Raw genomic sequence first — 21,845 nt, forward strand, 5'->3', positions numbered from 1 at the left:
AATTACCAATAGAAATAATAAAACAGAGAGTATGTTGTGAGAGTTAAATATGACAAGATCTGGAAAGAACTTTTTCAGAATGCTTAGTTAATTAAGGTATTTCATTTAGGTGTCAGACTCTTGATCTCAGCTTAGGTCTTGATCTCAGAGTCATGAGTTCAAGCCCCAAATTGGGCCCCCACTGTGTGTGCGGCCTACTAAAAAAAAAATGTTCTCCAAAAATCACTAACTCTTTTCTTGCTTTATCTCAGTCACCCATGTATATGCATATTTGGTAGAAAGTCCTTTAATGGGCCTTACCGTATTCAATTATGAAGGAGAACCTAATGGTCGAGGTCCTACTGGGAATCTAGAACATTTTCCTACCAAGATTATATGCTCCTTGTGTAGACTAATAGTCTTAAAGGGAATATAAATAGTAATATTCTACCTTGAAGAAGAACAGCAACATTGGTAGACTTATGCTAACTGATTTCCAGACTAGCTATAAATGTACAGAAATTAAGACAATGTGACATTAGCATAGGAATAAACAAATAGATCAATGGAACAGAACAGAGTCCAGAAATAGATACAAACATATATGTCAATTGTTTTCAAAAAAGGCACTAAATAATTCAAAGAGAATCTTTTAACAAATGATGCTAAGAAAAACGATTATCTATATAGTAAAAAAAAAAAAACTTTGGCCACTTCCTCAATCCACATACAAAAATTAACTCAAGATGGATCATAGTGCTAAAGGGAAAAGCTAATAAAACACAGATTAGCTCCATACTTTGGATAATCAAAGCTTCCTTAATTCATAAATGGCATTAATACTAGAGGAAAAAAAATACCTTGGACTTCATCAAAATTAGAAAATTCTGCTCATCAGACGACACCATTAAGAAATTAAGAAGGTAAGTCTCAGATTGGAGAAAACATGTACAATAAAAAAGTCTGTTTGGCTTCTTTCCTGAATGTTAAAGAATTCTGACAAATCAATAATTTAAAAGATTAACAAGCTAACTTTTTAAATATTGGGAAAAATAAAATGATCAAATGTCCAAGAAACATACGAAAGGGTGTTCAACATCCTTAGTTATAAGAGAAAGACAAATTACAGACACAACAACATATGACTACATACACTTTAGATTTGCTATGATTAACAAGTCACACAATATGAACAATGCATGTGCTGGTTAAGATTAGACAACTGAAACTTTCATACACTGCTGCTGGGAACTCAAATTGGGAAAAAACATTTTGGAAAACTGTTTCTAACCAGTAAGACATTTATCTAAATTCTGTCTTAAGAGTCTTCCTCCAGATACTTATCCTAAAGGAAGTTTGTGTCAATGAAAGACTTGTGTAAAATGTTGTAGTAGTTTTCTTTATAAAATCCCTGAGTTGAACACAATCTAATATTCATAAACAGGGGAATGGTAAAGCATATGAACTACATCTACGCAATGAAATTATATTTAGCAATAAAAGAAGAGCTTATTGTAACACACAACAAAAAGATGGACCTCAAAAAGTTATGCTAAGAGGAATAAAACAGTTACAAAAGGACAAATATTGTATGATTCCATTCATATGAGGTAACTTACAATAGGCAAAATCATGGAGACAAAAATGAGAACAGTGATTGTCAGGGCCTAAGGAAGGAAGGGAAAAGGGGGTTATTCCTTAATGGGGATAGAGGTTTTTTTTTGGGGGGGGTGATAAAAATTTCTGGAGATAGACAATAGTAGTAACTGTACAGCCATATGAATACACTCAATACCAGTGAGTCATACACTTAAGAGTGATTAAAATGGTGAACTTTATGTTATGTATATTTTGCCATGATTTTTAAAAAAGCCAAATAAATCTGGGTTGAAAGTGGGAAAAGTCCAATTGTTTTGTTTCTGTACCACTAAATTATAATCTTAAGGCACTGTACAAATACTGTGCTCATCAGTCTTCTCTAAAACAGAAAGTGGATGCTTGGAAAACAATCTATGGAAAAGATGAAGAGAAAGGGGAACCATCTTACACTGTTGGTGAGAATGCAAGCTGGTGCAGCCACTTTGGAAACAGTGTGAAATTTCCTTAAGAAATTAAAAATTGAGTTACCCTATGATCCTGCAATTGCATTACTGGGTATTTACCCCAAAGATAAAGATGTAGTGAAAAGAAGGGCCATGTGTACACCAATGTTCATAGCAGCAATGTCCACAATGGCCAAATTGTGGAAAGAGCCAAGATACCCTTCAACAGACAAATGGATGGATAAAGAAGATATGGCCCATATATACAATGGAATATTATGCCTCCAACAGAAAGGATGAATACCCAACTTTTGTATCAACATGGACGGGACTGGAGGAGATTATGCTGAGTGAAATAAGTCAAGCAGAGAAAGTCAATTATCATATGGTTTCACTTACTTGTGGAGCATAAGGAATAACATGTAAGCAATTAGGAGAAGGAAAGGAAAAGCGAATTGGGGAAAATCTGAGAAGGAGATGAACCATGAGAGAATGTGGACTCTGCGAAACAAACAGGGTTTTGGAAGGGATGGGGGCAGGGCAATAGGTGAGCCTGATGGTGGGTATTATGGAGGGCACATATTGCATGGAGCACTGGGTGTGGTGCATAAACAATGAAATTTGGAATACTGAAAAAATAAAATTAAATTAAAAGAAAAAAAAGAATCTATGGAAAGGAATAGGGACTTCTATGTCTAGGAGTTCTTTCCCTTTATAACTCTGTTCAGACAAAGGGAAAATAATTCTAGGTACCACATGCCATTCTAAGAGGTTTAAATTTTCATTAAAGTGAGACAGCAGACAGGCTTTCACGGAAATAATGTGAATCTGTGCCCACATCCAGCAGAGATAATGATTCTTTTAATTATAAGTTAGTGGGCCAAATTCAAAAAGACATGATGGGCAGGCATTAGGTAACTAAATAATAAATAGTAATTGCATTTCTTCCTTTGCATTTTAAAGAGAAAAACACCTGAGAACTTCTACTTGATATTCCTTACACAATGTACCCTCTGTGTCATGAAGTCACTTGAAATAATGTCATTTGATGCCGTGCATCCAATAACTTTAAATAACATCATTAACATTAGAATGAAAAGAATGGAAATTGGCTAGCTAGAGGGCATCCTTCCTCATACTTAGAAGGTTTGTCAAACAAAAATTATGTGACTCTCCCTTTGTTACACATATTTGTCTTATATTAGTAATAAAATGAATATATTTATAAGAAGAAGAGAGGAAGAAAGGAACAAACCATATGATTATCAAAAGCTTCAGTTTTAAACAAATCACTATTAAACAAATTATTATTTTTTCAAGAGATCTAGGTATTGGCACTATCAGCTCATTGAGAATTGGTGAGTGTGCGTCTGTTCTGCCTTTCAGTACAAAACAGAGTAAGCATCAGTTTAGCCAGACAATTAGAGTCTGGTACTAAATGGCTGAGGGATTTAGACTGTCTCTATTTTATACAGTTTTTTTAAATGAGTGGGGTTGGATTATTTTATCTCTAAAGTTCTCCCAAATATGTCATGAAGTCAGTTTGAGAGAATAATGATTTTTTGTAGGGTATACCTAGATTCATGTGGTATACCTCACTGGGTTTTTTAGTGTCATAAAGAGGAAAAAAAAAAAAAAAAGGCTGGCCAATACTACATTTTTAGACTAGCAGGAATGGGAAAAAGATCTACTTCTTTTTCATTTCTTCTTGCTTTTATGTGGATACCTGAAGTATTTCATATAAAATATTTATACCAATCATGAAGCTGTAAGCACTGTTAAGAGGGGGCGCCTGGGTGGCTCAGTGGGTTAAGCCACCGCCTTCGGCTCAGGTCATGATCTCGGGGTCCTGGAATCGAGTCCCGCATCGGGCTCTCTGCTCAGCAGGGAGCCTGCTTCCTCCTTCTCTCTCTACCTGCCTCTCTGCCTACTTGTAATCTCTCTCTGTCAAATAAATAAATAAAGTCTTAAAAAAATAAATAGAAAGATCGGGAGAATGTTAACATAAGGGGAAAATAAAATTAGTGCCTTGTTTTGGATCCTTCAGATCTGGCATTTCAGCCATTCCAGGATTCCCCCCACCCCCGCCCCATAGCTCTCATTAGCTTGAGTTTAGGAACAGGCTAGGGAATTGACAGAAGGGATAACAAAGAGGTAAATGAGAATAGTATAAAGAGGTAAGAGGTAGGAGGTAAATGAGAATAGTGTTAAAGCAAAACAAAACCAAATAAAGAATCTTGAGGGTGCTGAATATGGCCAGACACATGATCAACCACAAGGTCCAGTTTGAGAGCAGAGTGAGATAATGCAGAAATGATAATTGGTTATGAAAATGAAGGGATCAAAGTAGAAGTGTTTATGAGTTTTTTCAGCTTATTGAGAGTGAAGATAGCAGCAATCTGAAGGGAAGAGTAACCATTACCTAGGACGGTTTTAAAGTTGAAGGTTTTTAATGTACATCCTTCCAAGGAGAAGAAAACAAGGTTACACCATGGTTTAGGGGTGGTGGATGGATTAAAATGTGAGGGGAAATCGCCCCGGGAGTGAAGAGGCCAATTGAAGTTGGGCGGTATATCAAATAAATGGGCCACAGAATAAACATCTTGCACACTGCCTGACACGTACCAGGTGTACAACCAATCTCTGTTTATTGATGTTGAATAAGTGCATGAAGATTCCAAGGGACCTTGAGAGGTTGTTGTAATGGATTTAACCTGAGACAGAATGCAATAAAAATAAATAAAGAGGTCTTGCATGTGAATAAGACAAAGGCTGGCACGAACAGAGTGAGCATTATTCATGAAATACTTAAAGGTTTTCGTGGAGAACCAACACGATCGTCAGTCCAGGAGACAGTGTGACTACCCACAACCTCCGCGTGATTGTAGATTATATGAATAATAATGTAATATGAAGGCAAAGAAGGTACCCTTAAGGGATGTTTAATAATCACATGCCATCCGTAAACTGTGCAGAGGAGGATGACATATCAAGTGGGGAGCTGACAAGCAAATGAGAAATATTTGTAGAAACTAAGAATATTTAGCTCAGAAAAGAATCGGTGGAGGGAAAGGGAGCCTGACAGACATCTTTAAATATTTAGAGTCATGCCATAAGAGAAGTCACTAGACTCACTTGATTTGTTCTTTATAGTCCCAGGGGAAATAATTATGACAAATGATTGGAAGTTATAGGGAGATAGAGCAATTCATTTTGAATATAAATTTCTGAAAGTTAGACCTACATATGACAAAAATGGCTGCTTGGGGGTGGGGGGCTAATGTTCCCTGTCAGCAGAACAGTTCAGGCATGAGCTAGAAGAAGGTTTTATCAAGGGGATTTGTATAAGAGATGGAAGATGGGAGAACCTGGCATTTAAGAGCCTTTCGGCACTCATTTTCTGAAGCACCAAAAAATAAAATTACAGGTTCAAAATAAATTCTTGGTGATTCTGGTTTGCTATAGTTGCTGTTGTATATGTGGTACAGGAGACCATATAGATTAGTGAAAGCGGAATGAATTAAAAATGTTAATACTGTGAGATCCATCTAACATCCTAAGGATTAAATAGAATTTGTGTAAGACACACATTTAAAAGTTTCAATCCAATTAATACTCATATAAATGTTATTTGTTGGGCTTTGAAAATCAGTCCATCAACTACAAAATTCAGAACTGAAATAAGTCTCAAGCACATTTTTTTTTTTTTTTTTTTTTACAAAAAGAACCTCCTCAAGCCAGTTACATCATTAGTCACAATTCTCTGCCAAGTTAGGCAAAGAAGCCCTGACTGCTGACATTAGGTAAAGATGCGATGTGCTACGTTGTTGAGATACTTACTTCATAGTCTATTTTATGGGCACAGCCATTGATAGTTATAATAAGTATAAATTTCTTTTATCATGTGCTTACTATGACAGGTACTATTTTATGCACTTTAAAATTATTTATGACTTCTCATCCAAAGAGCCAAGAGCATATTCAGAAGTGTATTTCCCAAGAATAGCATCATAACACAATGTTTACTTTAGTTTGAAGTAAATCTGATGTGACAGCTTGATAGATATATTTCCCTTTGGCTAAAGAGCATCGTTTCCCATCAATGTCAGCTCCTCACAAGACCCACATGTCAGAGAATAAGTGTGTTTTCTTATGGATAACATCTGACTCCTGTGTGTGTCACTCTGTCAAGTTGTATCCCATAGTCAAGTTCTTGACACACATGTCCTCTTTGGGACAGAGGAAAAAAATCAATTCTAAAAATCAAAATAGGATCCTAGCAAACATCTCAGGAAGAGGGATACTCACTACTCCAGCCAACTCTACATACTTACACACACACATCAAGGAAACTCATGCCTCAAACTACATGTCACACATGGAGATATTTCTTAAATCATGGTATCTGCTATCAATTATAGAGGGAAATCATGCAAATGATTGATTGAAACAAACTTTTCTTCTGGTGTTCTACAATGAATATACAGAATTTCTAAATCTTTCATAATCTTTAAGTGAAGATATTTAAGACAAGCATTTGCTCCCTTTATATAGAATTCAAAAATAAGGGAAAAAAAAACTACACACTGGTGTATTTAGCTTATCATACTGCAATTCAGACGGTTTACCTCAATGATCTAAATTTCAGGTTATTTATTGATAAGGCCTCTTAAGTGATGCCACTGCCTAGTTGTTAATGAACAGGTACAGGATAACTCTTTGTTGAGTAAATGAATCAAGAAAAATTAATTAGTGAGTAAACGGCTGAGTAACACACACAAGACTACACATTATTAAAATTAGATAATGGAATCCCTTAAGAAAAAAAACAACTTTGTTTTGTGAATATCATTAAAAAATTCTGATTATTTCATTTTAAGAGGCTCAAATAATCCATTACTAAGGAAATGACTGGTATTTATTATAAAGATATTATTAAAGAAACTGTGTAATTCTTCTCCTTTGGGGGCATCTCAAGTTATAAATTAGTGATAAAGACAAAGGGTCCATAAAAGAGAGTACAGAAAAGTCACTAAAGCTGCTAAATTCTAACCATGGGCTTTATTATGTAAGATGGTCTCTTACATTTCAAAAAAGGTATAGGGTTGTTCATCTATCATTCATCGTGATCACTGAAGATGGACGGACCGCCTTCTGGATTAAACACTGAAACTGTCACCTGAAAACACAAGTTTCTGAAAACACATGTTTCCTGGACAGGAAACCTACTGAATCAAAAGTATGTGTGCTTGGAGGTGGGGAAGGGATTCTTCATTTTAAACAAGTACTGCCTTATAGGATTTTCATGCTTCTTAAAGTTTGATAACTTTAACTCAGAGACTTCAACTTCTTTTTTCTCCCAGCTGCCATGGTGAGCCTCCACCTGCTGATTCCGTCACGTTCAACTTCCTCTCCAGGATGGCAAGGCAGTGAGCATGATTCCGTCCCACCTGGAGCTCAGGGGCAGCTTCCTGAGAAGCTTCCAGAGACCTGGTATCTCACCCATCAATCCAGAACATCTCTGATTGTATCAAAGCTAAGTACAATAAAAAAAAAAAACGTCCCAACCACCCCTACACATCAGGCGAGGGGCGAGTAACTGCTCCATTATCACAGATAGGGAACTTAATTTCTTCTACACGAACAGAAATGCTATTCGATGTCAGGTGCTGTCACTTGTCAGGGTTTCTCATTCATTGCTACTGCTTATGGAGGTGTTGAGGTTTCCTGACTGACAAGCAACAGGGAGGCCTCTTATTAAACTGGCAGAGAAGAAGCATCTAGCTAGCATCTGTCACATGGTATATACTCAATGAATATTTATTATTAAGCAAACATAGAAATAAATGAATGCACCAATGAATAAACCCATGAAAAATTAACCCAAAGTTGTAACAGAAACAATTTTTAAAACTTTTGCTCCCTTTTTGCTAATATAGCTTCCAAATGAAGAAATTATTTAGATTTTTTTGAACTGATGTTTCCTTTAAATGTCATTATATTTGATTTCATCAAAAGAATTATGTACATTAGTATGTAAATGAAACACAAATATGTTCTCTCTTGGAAGTACCAAAAAAACCCCCTTAACTTGGAAATGTTGAAATACAGACACCTCTAAAGAAGTACATGTTGATATCACAGCCATGGACTTAGACATATGTATTCTTTGCACCATTTAGATTCATCTGTGCATAAAAGATAAAAATCTACAGTCGGCTTCGTATTTTTATAAAATACGAATTTTATTTAAAGTCAGTATGGGGCATTTCTTCAGGTATAAATCCCTCTTATGTGTAGCCCTTCAACTTTATGCGTGTAAAAATAAAATAGACAACTATCTAGTTAATAGCTACTGCCTCTCAGCTGAAACACAAAATGGTTTGTCAAATAAATTTCTCTGAAGTATGAGAAATGTTTAGGTAGGAGGAACTTGAGTTATTATAATAAAAAAAGAAAATGGAATTTCTCATTTTCCTTGGAACAAAGGAATTTGCAGAAGACACAAGTAATTTTCTTCTAGTTCTGTGAAGATGATATATGTAATATGATCATAAGTTAATTTTTGGGAAATATTACATTGTTCCCCTATCTTTTTTTTTTTTATATTTGTTTATTTATTTGAGAGAGAGAGAGGGCGTGTGCCTGTGAGTGCACGTAAGCTGGGGGGGAGGGGCAGAAGGAGAGGACCTCAAGCACAGAGATTAATCTCTTCCTTTTTCCTAAGATTTTATTTCTTTGACAAGAGACATAGAGAGCACAAGCAGGCAGAGGGGCAGACAGAGGGAGAGGGAAAAGCAGGCTCTCCACTGAGCAAGGAGCCTGATATGGAGCACAATTCTAGGACCATGGGATCACAAGCTGAGCCAAAGCTAGAAGCTTAACTGACTGAGACACCCAGGCACCCCCAGACCTTAATCTTTTGACCCTGATATCATGACCTGAGTGGAAATCGAGATTCGGACACTTAACCAATTAAGCCACCCAGAAATCCCTGTTCTTCCAGAGCTTTTACCCTACTATTAAATACTTTTCAATATATTTGAAAACTCTATCTGTATTCAATACAGTATGTACAGTATTTTCTAAAAATGTTTAGGAAACATGAAGATGATGCTTTTAGATTGTCAAATTCAATAGTTTTCAAGTGGACTAAGTAATATTTTGGACAGTTTGGGGAAACTAATGGAAGCTATATTCTATGTGAAAGAGTGAAATAACAAATGAAATAAGTAGATTTCAATGTTCAGTGTTATTGAGGGCATATATTGAAATTGCATCATTTTAGTGGGCTTTTTAATGAGATTAAACTAAAATGACTTCAGGGCAATGATATATTAGACTTAGTTTGGTTATTAAAGTGTGATATCTTAAAACAACATTTCTTATTTAGAGAGTTTCACTATTTCTTGGCAACATTTGCTCTAGGCTTCTTATCTAATTAATGCCCATTTTGTTTAGTTTTGTTCATTATTTAAATTAACCATGCTTGCTAATAAAATGTATGGCAAGTGTTTTGATTTGCATTTTCTCTGAACCTTACATACATTTCCTAATGGTTCCAGACCATTGTTGTCCCTGCTAAAAGTAAGTAAGTAAGTAAATAAATAAATAAATAGTTTTATTTTATTGCCAAAAAATCTTGAGAGCTCATTTTTTCCCTTTCAAAGTTTCATTGATATATTCTGGAATTGAGGAAAAGCCAGAATTACCTTTGGAATGCCAGAAGTCTTTAAACTTCTTTAATAAAGAAGATCCCTTCAGAGGGATCAGCTTTGCTCAGTGAACAATCTACAGCTCCTCTAGGTGTTTTTTAGGCTCATCAGGGAGAAATACGTGGGCGTTGCAAGGAACAGAATCTTAGAGATTGGTTCAGTTGGGGGGAAACTGGGGAGCCAGACACATGTCTTTTTGAATCTCCTTCTCAGGAGATCTCCTTTCTTAACATTTATGACCTCCTTTCCTGATATTTATATCTATGTTTCTTAATGACATTTATATCCACAGTTTCCACAGCTAGTTCTGTTGGCCACTTGAGGATTAACCCATCTTCTAGCTTCTGATCTAGACCTTACCTTCTGACTGGAAACTATTCCTACTAAGAACTTAAACCCGTTGAAGGCCAAGCTTATCTTGAACCCCTTCTCTCATAAGACCCCATATATGGGACGCATTGTGGTCAAATAACCAACAACCTCAGCTTGGGTTCGAATCCTTGTGCTGTCACTTCCTCCCTGTGTGGCAATGGGGCTCATTACCTAGCCTCTCTAAATCTCAGTGGTCTCTCTGGAAAAATGAGGTATATTAATAATAATCATACAATTATACAATAATAATTCTATAATCCACAGACTTTAACCACTTTTTCACTCTCCATCACCCCTGCCACCATACCCTACTGCCCTTCCTTAGTTTTGAGGAAGTGGGTCTTCTTTTTATCATTCCCTTACTAAACCTCTGCGCCACTGCATCCCCTTCTCCCCTGGCAAATTCCAAACAAAATAAAACCCAACTATCTGCCTAATCCAGGCCAGCAACTAAGCAACCACCCCTGGAGAGGGATAGACAGACACAATTGTGTTGGCTAGTTTCACTTTAAATTCATGACACCAAATCTCCAATGGCCATTCCACAGTGCTCAGCAATCTTAAATTCACATACTTCATGATTCTCTTCCCTACCATCTGAAATAACTATTTCTCATCTTGTTCCCTATCTTCAAACTCTCAACACTTGATCCTCCAAGACTTTACACGCTAGTGAAGACCTTTGTCATACTTCTCATCTCAGTTACTAACATAACTGTATCCATGCCCACTCCCTTTATGTAGCCTCACCTTCCTAAGATTGAAGCATCTGTTCCCTTGCATCTGCAAGCTAGATCTTCTGCCTTCTCACCGACTTGCAACAAAGGATTGCACTCTTGCAAATTTCCACTCTCTTTTGCATCACTCATATCCCCCTTTAGACTGCACTACTTGCAGAAGTTGCAAAGTCTCTTATGTTCAAAAAGGAAACAACAGTAAATAAATAGAATAGGCAACAAAATCTCCCTTAAGCCTACCACCACCTAAAGTTACTGCCCATTTCTTTGTTGCACTTCAGAACAAAACTTAAAGACCTCTGCAGTCATGTTCTTCAGTTCCCTTGCCTTCCTCTCCATTTTCATGCTCCCTCCCAAGTGGCCCCATTGCAGTCATTATTTTCTATATTTTTCATCAGCACCGACATGGTTAGCAGACCCCTACTCCCAACCCCCTTCCCCTCCACTTCAGTGATACCATCCCTCTTTGTTTTCTCCTACTACTCTTGCTCCTTCCTCTCTGTCCAATCTCTAAAGGTGCAGTATCTCAAGATTCAGCCATTTGATTGTCTAACTATAATCTCTCCCTAGGTGTCATTGATATGATAGTGACTCTCAAATTTATATCTCCTGTCATGACCTGTCATCAGACCTTTGGTCTCAAATGCCAGACTGTCTACATGATTGACGTCCCTAATTGTTTGTCCAGTAGCTATCTCAAATTCAAAATGTCCAAAAACTAATTGATTGTTCCCTCTAAACCAATCTTTTTCTGCACCCATCCTTATCTCATTAAACAGCCCCACAGTGCACTCATTTGCTATAGCAAAAATCTAGTCTCTATCCTTGATCCTTCTCTTTCCCCTGCCCTTTATATCCAATCCATTAGCCAATCTTACTGGCTCTAAATGCACCACACATCGTGATTTTTCCCATTTCTCTCTTCATCTTCTGTAATGACTCCCAAGTCCCCACTACAATCATTTCATACAGATCACTCAATTGTCTCCTAAATGGTCTCCCTGCTCCCACGCTGCCCCATCCCTAATAATTTTCCTCACAACAGCCAATGTGATCTTTTAAAAAGAGATCACTCCCCATTCAAGCCTCTTTTCATCATCCACAGAATAAAATTCTAATTTTTGCCATGCCCTATAAAGCCCCACATGATCTGGCTCTGACCCAGAGATCTGTGATCCGTGCATATGGCTATTATTTCAATCACACACAGATGATTCCGTTGTCAAGGCTTTTGTACTAGCTGGGAGATTTCCTTGGAATGCTTTATCCTAGGTGTGCAAAGAAACTATGTCCTTCCCTATCATATTATTGTGTTTTATTTTCTTCACATAGGTCATCATTCTCTTGTGTTAATTGCCCAGTTCCTTGTTTGCTTATCAATCTACCTCCCTGTATTTGAATTTAAGTAAGCTCTAGGAAAGGAGGAGACTTGACTGCCTTCATTGTGGCTTTTCCAGCAATAAGCTCAGCTCAAAGTTAGTATTCCAGTCATCGGTTCAACAACTAATACCTATAGGGTTATTATAAAAAGTAAATAAAGGAGTGTTTTAATTGTGTAGTATTTTGCCAGCCACAGAATATCTGCTGAAAAAGTTTAGTTACTGCCTGTATTATTATAATCAGTTATTCCTCAAATATGTATCAGCAGTGTTAATTAAAATAACTCATGCTAGTATCTTAAATAATTCAGATGAAGGATTTGTATATTAACAGTTGTTTTCTAAGGTAAGCAATGTTTTAAGCTAGACAAGTAAATACATTTTTTTGCATGTAGGTCAGTGTTTCAACATCTCTAAATTCAAATCACATGGTTAGTGACTGATTTTACCTACTGGTAAGACTGAACCTATTCATGTCCTCTAACTAATCAACCCTTCCAAATATAAGGGCAACTTCCTTGAACTAAATTAAAATCAGAGACCTTATCACTAGACCTAGGTTCATTTAATTTAAGCCCATTATTAAACCTCCCACTTTTCAAAAATGTATGACTTGAGGGAAATCTCATTAAACTTCATGGAGAGGCGAAAGTGAGCTTTGCCTTCAGAGCCAGCCAGAAATGGAGCCATTAGAAATGTGTGATGAGGTACAAATTACAAGGCGATACATGAAGAAGGTGGTATCCCACCACTTATTTTAGTCTCTTCTTCCAAATCATCTGTGCAGGTATCCCAGATGGCAGTGCTGAGAATGAATTTGGAAAGAACAAAATACAAGGGCCCCAAATCACAGAACAAAAAATGATAGTTCTAAGTATTGGAAACATTCTAGGAAATGTTTTTCTAATCCTGTGTAGAGTATAGAAAATTCATATAAACACTGAGATTTAATCATGCCTCTAATTTATTCAAATCCTGTAAGAGAGATCATAGGTCATTCTCGACTCCCTATTCCACAGTTTTGCTCATAGGTGCTTTGTAAAGACTTTTCCTAGGCTCATTTCTAGTTTTTCAGAAATTTATTTTTTTCTTCTTTTGTCCACTTAATTTCTATTTTTATTTGAAATTAATTCATGTAAGAATGTACTTTCTTGTGGAAAGGAGTTAGCTCAGCTTATGGACTACATTGTTCTTGTTTGGAATGTTTAGGATGTTACCACAATAAGTAACACAGAAAAAGTTTTAAGGATAGTATTTAGTATAAACGTCATCTATAGAAAAAAATTATTTGACCAAAACAGAGTTAAAAAATACTTTTGCAGCTCTTAGTATCTCTAATAGGGGATTATGTTTCTCATAGCATTTAAAATCATGCAACATCACTTGGGAAAGTACCATGAGTCAGTATTCTCTAAGAACAGATCTAAGAGAATGAGTGATAGTGTGATATGGAGATATGCCTTGAATTGACAGTGTATTCTCTTATTGAGCTTATTCCCGGAATGCATTTAAATTGGTGTGATGCATTTGTTATATAAAAATTGGTTATCTATATCTATATCTATATCTATATTTTTACACTCTCCTAATACTCTCTCCCTCACAGTTAATCCATTCCCTGTGTTTCCACTGGGGGTGGGGGGAGGAAGACGGAAACTGTTGATTTATTGGAACTTTGAAAAAAAAATCAAAGGATCAATTTACTTACTGGCTTGGAGCTCTGGTCTAAACTGTAATGGGATATAAAACTGATGTTTATATGGACTCTGAAAAACAATCTGAGGGGTTTGAAGTGGCGGGGGGGTGGGAGGTTGGGGTACCAGATGGTGGGTATTACAGAGGGCACGGATTGCATGGAGCACTGGGTGTGGTGAAAAAATAATGAATACTGTTTTTCTAAAAATAAGTAAATTGAAAAAAAAACTGATGTTTATGACCAAAAGTATGTTTTCAGAGTTAGTCCAGAACAATCCCATCCATATATTTCTGCTTTGTTATTAACTACAGCAGTTGGTTTTGTCAGTAGATTTTTTTTTTTCAAACAGAGTAAGTTATTTTATTACAAGAACAAAACAGACTTGCTAACTTAATGTCTAATTTCACCCATATTACAAATGCAAAGTATATATTATCATAGAATGTAGGTTACTGAACTCCAAAATAGTGTGCTTAAGTGAAATAAACTCAACTTGCAGAATTAGACCGCTAAAGTATCTACAGTCATTATAAATAGCGTCAGTAGATTTTTTAAAAAGAATTCATAAATATGGGACCTTGGAACAGAATTATTCTGAAAGCAGTATTGATAATGGGAAGTGAGGTTTCTTCCAGCCTATTACAGCATCTGCCTATATTCCTGAACATTATCATTCATTAGATCCTTCATTTCTCTGTGAAGATATAAAACTCTAAGGTTGTTCTCATTACTCAGGGCGCCTGGGTGGCTCAGTGGGTTTAAGCCTCTGCCTTCAGCTCAGGTCTTGATCTCAGAGTCCTGGGATCAAGCCCCACATCCGGCTCTCTGTTCAGTGGGGAGCCTGCTTCCTCCTCTCTCTCTGCCTGCTGCTCTGCCTGCCTCTCTGCCTTCTTATGATCTCTGTCTGTCAAATAAATAAATAAATAAAATCTTTTTAAAAAAAAAGTTTGTTCTCATTTCTCTATTAAGATTAAAAGACAGTCACATTTTTTCTCAAGAATTAGTTTCCTCACTTTTTATAAAACAAGTCAGGAAGCAGAAAGTAAAATGTTGGTTGCCAGAGCCTGGAGAAAGGGGAGAGGCGGAGCATTATTATTATTTAATGGGGAAAGAGTTTCAGTTTGAGGAGATAAAAAGTGTTCTGAGAGTGATGCTTGTGATAATTGCACAACAATGTGAATGTGCTGATGCCACTAACCATACACCCAGAAAAGGTTAGAATGGTACATTTTTATGTTAGATTATTTGACTACCATAAAAGTATTGATTTTTAAAAAATGTATGCAGGGCAGCAGATATCTGAAGATGGGTTTTTTTTTTCCTAATTACAGACCAAATAGTTTTGTTCTTGAGGGGGTCCTCATGAAATGTATGTTGTCCAATTTTAACATAACATAAACATTTATAGTCAATCTATTCCACAAATTCTAGGCAAAACAGAAAGACTAGGCTGGAAGAACTATTGGGAAACATTGTCTTCCTTATAATTATGCTCCTACCCTCACACCCTTCTCAAGACTTCAGTCATAGCCCGCTGGACCTTGTCTATATTCAAAGAAGACTCAGGTAAAGTATCAATGAAGAGATCAATAACTAAAATAAATACAAGAGATCCATAGCCACTTGAATTGAACTGACGAATAACTGGACCAGACACTATAATCAAGTAGAAATGCTCCGCGTGTTATGATTGAGTAAAAACACCAGTATGAAGTCTGAAGTGTAAATGTAAATATTATCATAAATGCCAGTTTCTAATTTCTATTTGTATGGTACCCAACATCGAAGGACTCCTGCATGTCCTCTTTCTCTACATTAAATGTATCAGAGACCAGCTGTATTTGTCGTGGGAAGGACTCAGAGCTCTGGCTCCAAATAAGTCAGTGGTCAAAGTATATTTTATGAAGGATTTAGGATGATTGGAAGAGAAACAGAAAAACCTGTTTTCATGAGCCAGCTGAGGCCTTTGCCTATAGTTCAGCATACAAGGGTGAGATCAACAGTCGCAGGAAGCGTGGTCAGACTGATAAAGGGGGTCTAGAACAGGTGTGAGCAGTGTGTTTTCAGGAAGATGCAATGCAGCAGGAAGTGGTGTCAACTCCAGTGCCTTCTGGACAACCAAGAGAAGAAACCCTCAGTCGGGGGAGGGGAGAACAGGGGATCTGCAAATTATTATTGTAACTCACACTGCCCTTGGTTTTACAATTCTCCACTCTCTCCCTTCTCCTCACTTTTGCACTATTGTTTACAGCCCCTAACAAGTGTGTATCCCAGTTGGGAGTCAAATGCAAATGACTCACTCAGCTGTCCACCTGACTCTAATAATGTTCTGTTGATACGAGAACCAGCTCAATGACAGGGGACAGAGACATGAGTCAAACCCATTCTGTCACTCTACATCTTCAAAAGCATATGCCCCTCTGAGGTTACCTAATGATACAGTCCTTAGATAATCTCTGCATTGTTTTTGTTTGTTACTTTGTTTTGGTTTGGTTTTAAAGAAAGAAAGAAAAGGAAAAAAGAAAGAAAAAAAAAGATGTTAAAATATCTGGGACCAAAATGATCAGTATGTTTTCTAGAGTTGAAAATTGCTGTTTTAATTCTCCCTTTGGGTAGTTTCTAGGTAAAGGGACTTGCAGGATCACTAAACTAATTTTCAAGTTGTTTAAGCATGCCAAAATGTGCTCACACATGAGGGAGTGAGGCACTAAGATGCAGCAGGACACATCAATTTTTCTACTGTAGCAATTAAGGCATCACACACACTTATCAAACTGCGAGTGACTAGCTGGGGATTAGCTTTTAGGAATGCAACAAAATTACATCCACATACATTTAACTGCTGTTCAAAGATAAGAATTTCAACACAAGAAAGATGTAGTGAAAGAACAAGAGAAATCCACTGTTCTACATTTAAAAAAATTAATTCTGCACAAGATCTGTGCCCAGTGATATATTAGATTTTATTTATGTTTTTAAATTTCATTCTTGGTAATAAATCAATAAATATCTGAACATGTGAACTGAATCCAGTATACTTTAATCAAAATATGTATACCATTTTCTCAAATTCTGTAAAGATACAGTGATTGAGAAAAGGTTTGACAAGTGAAAATACAGTCATAGATGCCGGGAGTCATAGAGATTTTAGAGATTATCTCTCTAACTCTCATTTTATCAATGAGAAAAAAAAGTGTCACTTTGAGGAGATACAGTCAATTAAATCTGGTTACATTAAAAGTGAATTTTCTCTCATATGTTTTCTTATTAAAGGAATGTTTACCTATTATGAGTTCCATGAAGGCAAAGACTGGGTCACTTAGTTATATATAGTAATATAGTAGGTGTATGTGCAATGTGTACGTTTGTATATATGGATATATGTGTATAAGTATACAGTATATAACAGATACACTGTAAGTACACAGCAAATGAATGAATCAATGAAACCAATCTTGACTTTCCAAGATCTCAAAGAGCTAGCATCTTGAAATGTAGCATTCTCTAAATGTTCTTATCTCAGAACTTTTGTATTGGAAAATAGTCAAGTACCAACAAAAGCTCTTCCTAGTCTACTACTTATGCTTTATATTCTACTCAACTAATTAAGTTGTAATATGTATTTCCTTCAAATAATAATTGAATTTTAAAGTAAAAATCTTAAGAAAATTATTCCTATGATGTTTTCCCAATAAAAGAGTTAGATTTTAAAGCCCATTCTGTAAATCATTATTTTCTCTTTTCTTATGAAGATGTTATTTATTGTAAAGCAATTTTAGTATGACAAATAACCATATAATCATGACTCATTATTAACTAAAATTAGTATCTATAGGTAAAGCCATTCCTTCAGAACAAAATCTGTGTTCAAGCAAGCCTGCAGAACGGGAATCAAGTCTGTTCCATGATTATAGCTTTATAAAGGTTATCGGATGTATGGGGTTTTTAAGAACAATATATTAACAGGATTTTTGTTTCTTTCATATAAATTTGTAAGAATAGTAAGAATCTTACTATTCCCATAGTTGGGACATGATATCTCAGTCCTGTTGGCTTATTGATAGCCAGAACCTTAACAAGGGCCTATCAATGGTCATTTTATACCTTATGAATTCGATGTACAGAAATCCTACCTATGTTCAAAACTATTAACATATCCAAATTTTCTCACTGACTGTCAATAACATGATCAATTATGTTCATTAATTGTAAACATTATATAGAATAAAATTTTAAAATATGGCTCTTTTCTATATAAATAAAAATCTCAGGTAAAATAAATAACACAAATGTAATTCTTTTAATTAGATAATACTACTACTTATTCAAGGAAAATAATACTTTTTAAGTATATTTTGTTTCTTAAAATGGTAATGGGGTAAATATTAATGTATTTGAGAACTTTTGTTTCAAACATAGGAAGAACATCAAAATACAATATTGTTTTTGTCTTTCACTTCACCAATACTGGAAATTAAAAACAACAACAGTAACAGTGTTTTGACCAACCTATTTCTTTCTCCTTGGTAACAAACCAAGAAGAATCCAAACTCATATTTTCTAATTCCTTAAATGCTAGGAAAAAAGATAACAGAAAGAAAGAGAGGCAAATAGTGGTTTTCTAGGGCCTGGGCCTGCTGTATTCATTCTTAAAAGCTAATGAACAAGTTAAATTTTCTAGGAGTGCAGTGTTCCAGATATAACCACAGGAGGATAGAAACAGGAGTGCTTACATTTGGTTATAGCAAGTATTGCGTATTATGGAAGAGTACAGGCTGGGATATTTGTATACATATATAGAAATCAGTTGAAAATTCAATTTTGCAAAACAGAAATTCCCTTTTCAGGGAGGTAAAAATCCATATTTAAATACAGTCAGCAACCAAGGTCATTCAATAATTCTCCTTATTTCCCTTTAGCTCATTTTTTTCTTCCTAAGTTCACTTATTTTACCCCTTCTAATTTTAAATTCATTTTACTAGTTCTTATCCAATATAGGGACTAAAAATATAAGAGGCTAATGATTTTAGAGACATTTCACTTGTTTCAAAAGACAAATTCATTTGACAGAGGCAAATCTGATCACAACCACAAAACAGGACTTCAGCAGAGATTTTTGCAAAATGTGGCAAGGAATCATACATTGAGTGAACAGCTACTGACACAAAGTTAAATCCTTTGTATATGCCCTATTACTATTCTTCATGGTAAATCGATAAGGAAAGCATTAACATTCATACTCCATGAATATAGAAACTGAGGCCTGCTGAGGTCAGAAACTTTTCTAAGACACATACAGTTATTAAAAGAGAAAGCCAGAATAGAAACCAGGGTATGCCTTTTTCTAAGACTGGTAAGATCTCCCGGCTGTCTCCCAGAGCTTGGAGACCAATTAGGCTGACGACACCCCCCCCACCCCCCATCACTGAGGCCCGGGGAGAGTGAAGTCACTTCCATGAGAACATACAAGAAAGTGATGAAAGAGTCAGCCCAAACCAATCCTTGTTTGCTTCACTGTACTATACGGCTTTAGCTTATTTTCAACCCCAAGGCACACTTGAAATAAGATGTTTCTGAAGAACTGAGTTCTGGCATTAGGCTCCTTATCTTCAGCCACACCTAGACTAATTTAAGTCTTTTTGGAAGTTTTAGCAACTTTCCAGGCCAGGAAAATATTAATCACTGGATCACTGCTTCATAAATATAACCTTATTGGACCTCAAGAAGGTCTTTTGATGTCTATATTTGTAAGTGGAAAACAGGGATGGTATGAAACATCCCATTCTAATTAATCTGTCAGGAAACAAAGTCTCTCTATTCCACCTCTTTCAAGGTGAAGGTTTTGTTCGTTCCTTCAATCAATTGTGGCATTAGCACATTGTGTCCTAAACTGGTAAATATAAGTAAATAGACATCTTTGCTTCCTGGTGGAATAGCCTTTAATCATTGTCACATTTATAAAACTGTGTGCTATTAGTAAAACAATCCTTCCTTTAATTAACTCAAGTGTTGTTGAAGAAGATGGGGAATCTGTGCTGCTCGCTCACTGTACTGTTCTGGAACATTCCTTCACATGGCAACCACCAAGCACCCAAGGAGGTGAATCAATGGGGCAAGTGAAAATTACACGTGTAGGGAATGAAACAGTGAACCTTTCCATGACTTACCCTTGAATTAACTACTTCCAGGGAGACGTTCTGAGGCGGGGCACTTGGCACTAAAAGGAACAAAACAAGGTGAGACGGTTACTGCCAAAGTCAGAAAAGAGAAACCACAACCTTCTGTGAAAAGAGAAAGTGTGACTTTCACAGTTCATGATGGTAATTAGGTAGGCTGATCCAGGTGGAACTTCAAAATTTTCCTGGAGAGATGAAAAGTAACTGCCTCTGTTTTATTTTTTCTCACTTGGTAGCACCAGGCATCCATATAAGGAGTTCTCCTCCCCACCCAAAAAAAAAAACGTTAGGCAAGAGAGCACCTGTGGGGATACCAAATACTGCCATTTAGTTACAGCTTTCTTGTTAGAACCTTCCCAGAGACACCAATAAAAATACACAGGAGATTTCCCAGAGTGGTTTTAAAGGCTTAAGATATTGTGTCTTTCTGGATCTGCATGGTTTTATTATAAAATATGTCATTCTAATGGTCACTCATGTTGCTTAATCCTCTTACTGCAATCTTTATTATCTCTTAAAATGTGAAAAGAAGAAATACATCTGTCTTTTTATCTGTGTGTAATTAAACCTATGTGTCATAGATGCAAGCAGGTTATCAAATAGCTCTCAGTGAGTCAAATGCATTAACCAAAAAGGAAAAAAAAAAACACAAAAACACAACTGCTTAATTTTCTTTGTGGATTTTTCTAAGTTTTTTTTTTCTCTTACTTGAATTTTGATTGCCCCATTCCTTCATGGAAGAAGGAAGAACATGTACAATTTTTTTTTTTTAACAACACTTCTAGTAGATATTTACTGTATCAAAAAATGAATACTCTATCATGTCAGTCATTCACAGACTCCATTCACTAAATGGGTGTATGTGTCAGACACTTCCTAGATGTCTGAGAAGAATCATAAACAAAATAAAGCTTTCTGCCCCACAAAAGAAACAGAAGTAGCATTCAATAAATGCCTAACATGTATTAACCTGTAAAATGAGTAGTCCCTATTTTGTTCATGACAATTTGATTAATTTAACAGAGAAGAAAGGCTCTCAGCATTTTCAAGAATTTAAGGGCCATTTTCTGTCATGTCGCCCCTTTTTTAACTTGAACTTGGACAATAGCTACATTTCTTGAGGGTACTTATATTTTACCGTGAATTCATTTATGCCCTACTCTGAGTTTACCTTCTGAAAAGTAATCACCATGAGGGCATGGTATGTGTCTGATTAATCTGTATGGCCCCCAGACTGACATTCAATTAACAGCTACTGACTCAATGGTTACATGAACAAATAAATGCTTACTGAAATATTAACTCCTAGGCCTTTCTGGACACCATAGGAATTATAATCACTTACTCTGTTTTGATTTCGAACTTATTATTTTATTAACTTAGTAATGGGTGAAGGTTGTGAGCAACGTAGCTTGTGACCAAAAAACAAAACAAAAACAAAAAACAAAAATCAAACCAAACCAAACCAAACCAAACAACAACAACAACAACAACAACAAAAAACAAAAACAAAAACAAAAAACCCACTCACTAGAGGCTTGTTTTCATGAATTAGGTCAACAAGAATTCTTTCAGAAATATTTTATAATTTAAGAAATAGACTTTATCATTCAACTTATTTTAGTTCATATTACATTTCTTTCAAATACAGAATATAATGCTTACAGGGTGCTGGATTCTTGTCACTTTAGATGCTGAATCCTCAGTATCAATAAGAGTTATCAAGTGTGACTGGGTATTTACCCCAAA

The 21,845-nt window shown here is 35.9% G+C and overlaps 1 protein-coding gene across 1 annotated transcript in view; it reads right to left on the reverse strand.

Annotated features, from left to right (window-relative positions):
• Positions 1-21,845, reverse strand: part of DCC (DCC netrin 1 receptor) — a 1,152,813-nt gene that overhangs the window by 270,349 nt on the left and 860,619 nt on the right. The window contains exon 12 of the mRNA XM_044242950.1: positions 20,088-20,137. Coding sequence (XP_044098885.1) covers positions 20,088-20,137 — 50 coding nt within the window. The remainder of the gene's footprint in view (positions 1-20,087; positions 20,138-21,845) is intronic.

Source organism: Neovison vison, chromosome 3, assembly GCF_020171115.1.
Source record: "Neovison vison isolate M4711 chromosome 3, ASM_NN_V1, whole genome shotgun sequence".
NCBI lineage: Eukaryota > Metazoa > Chordata > Mammalia > Carnivora > Mustelidae > Neogale > Neogale vison.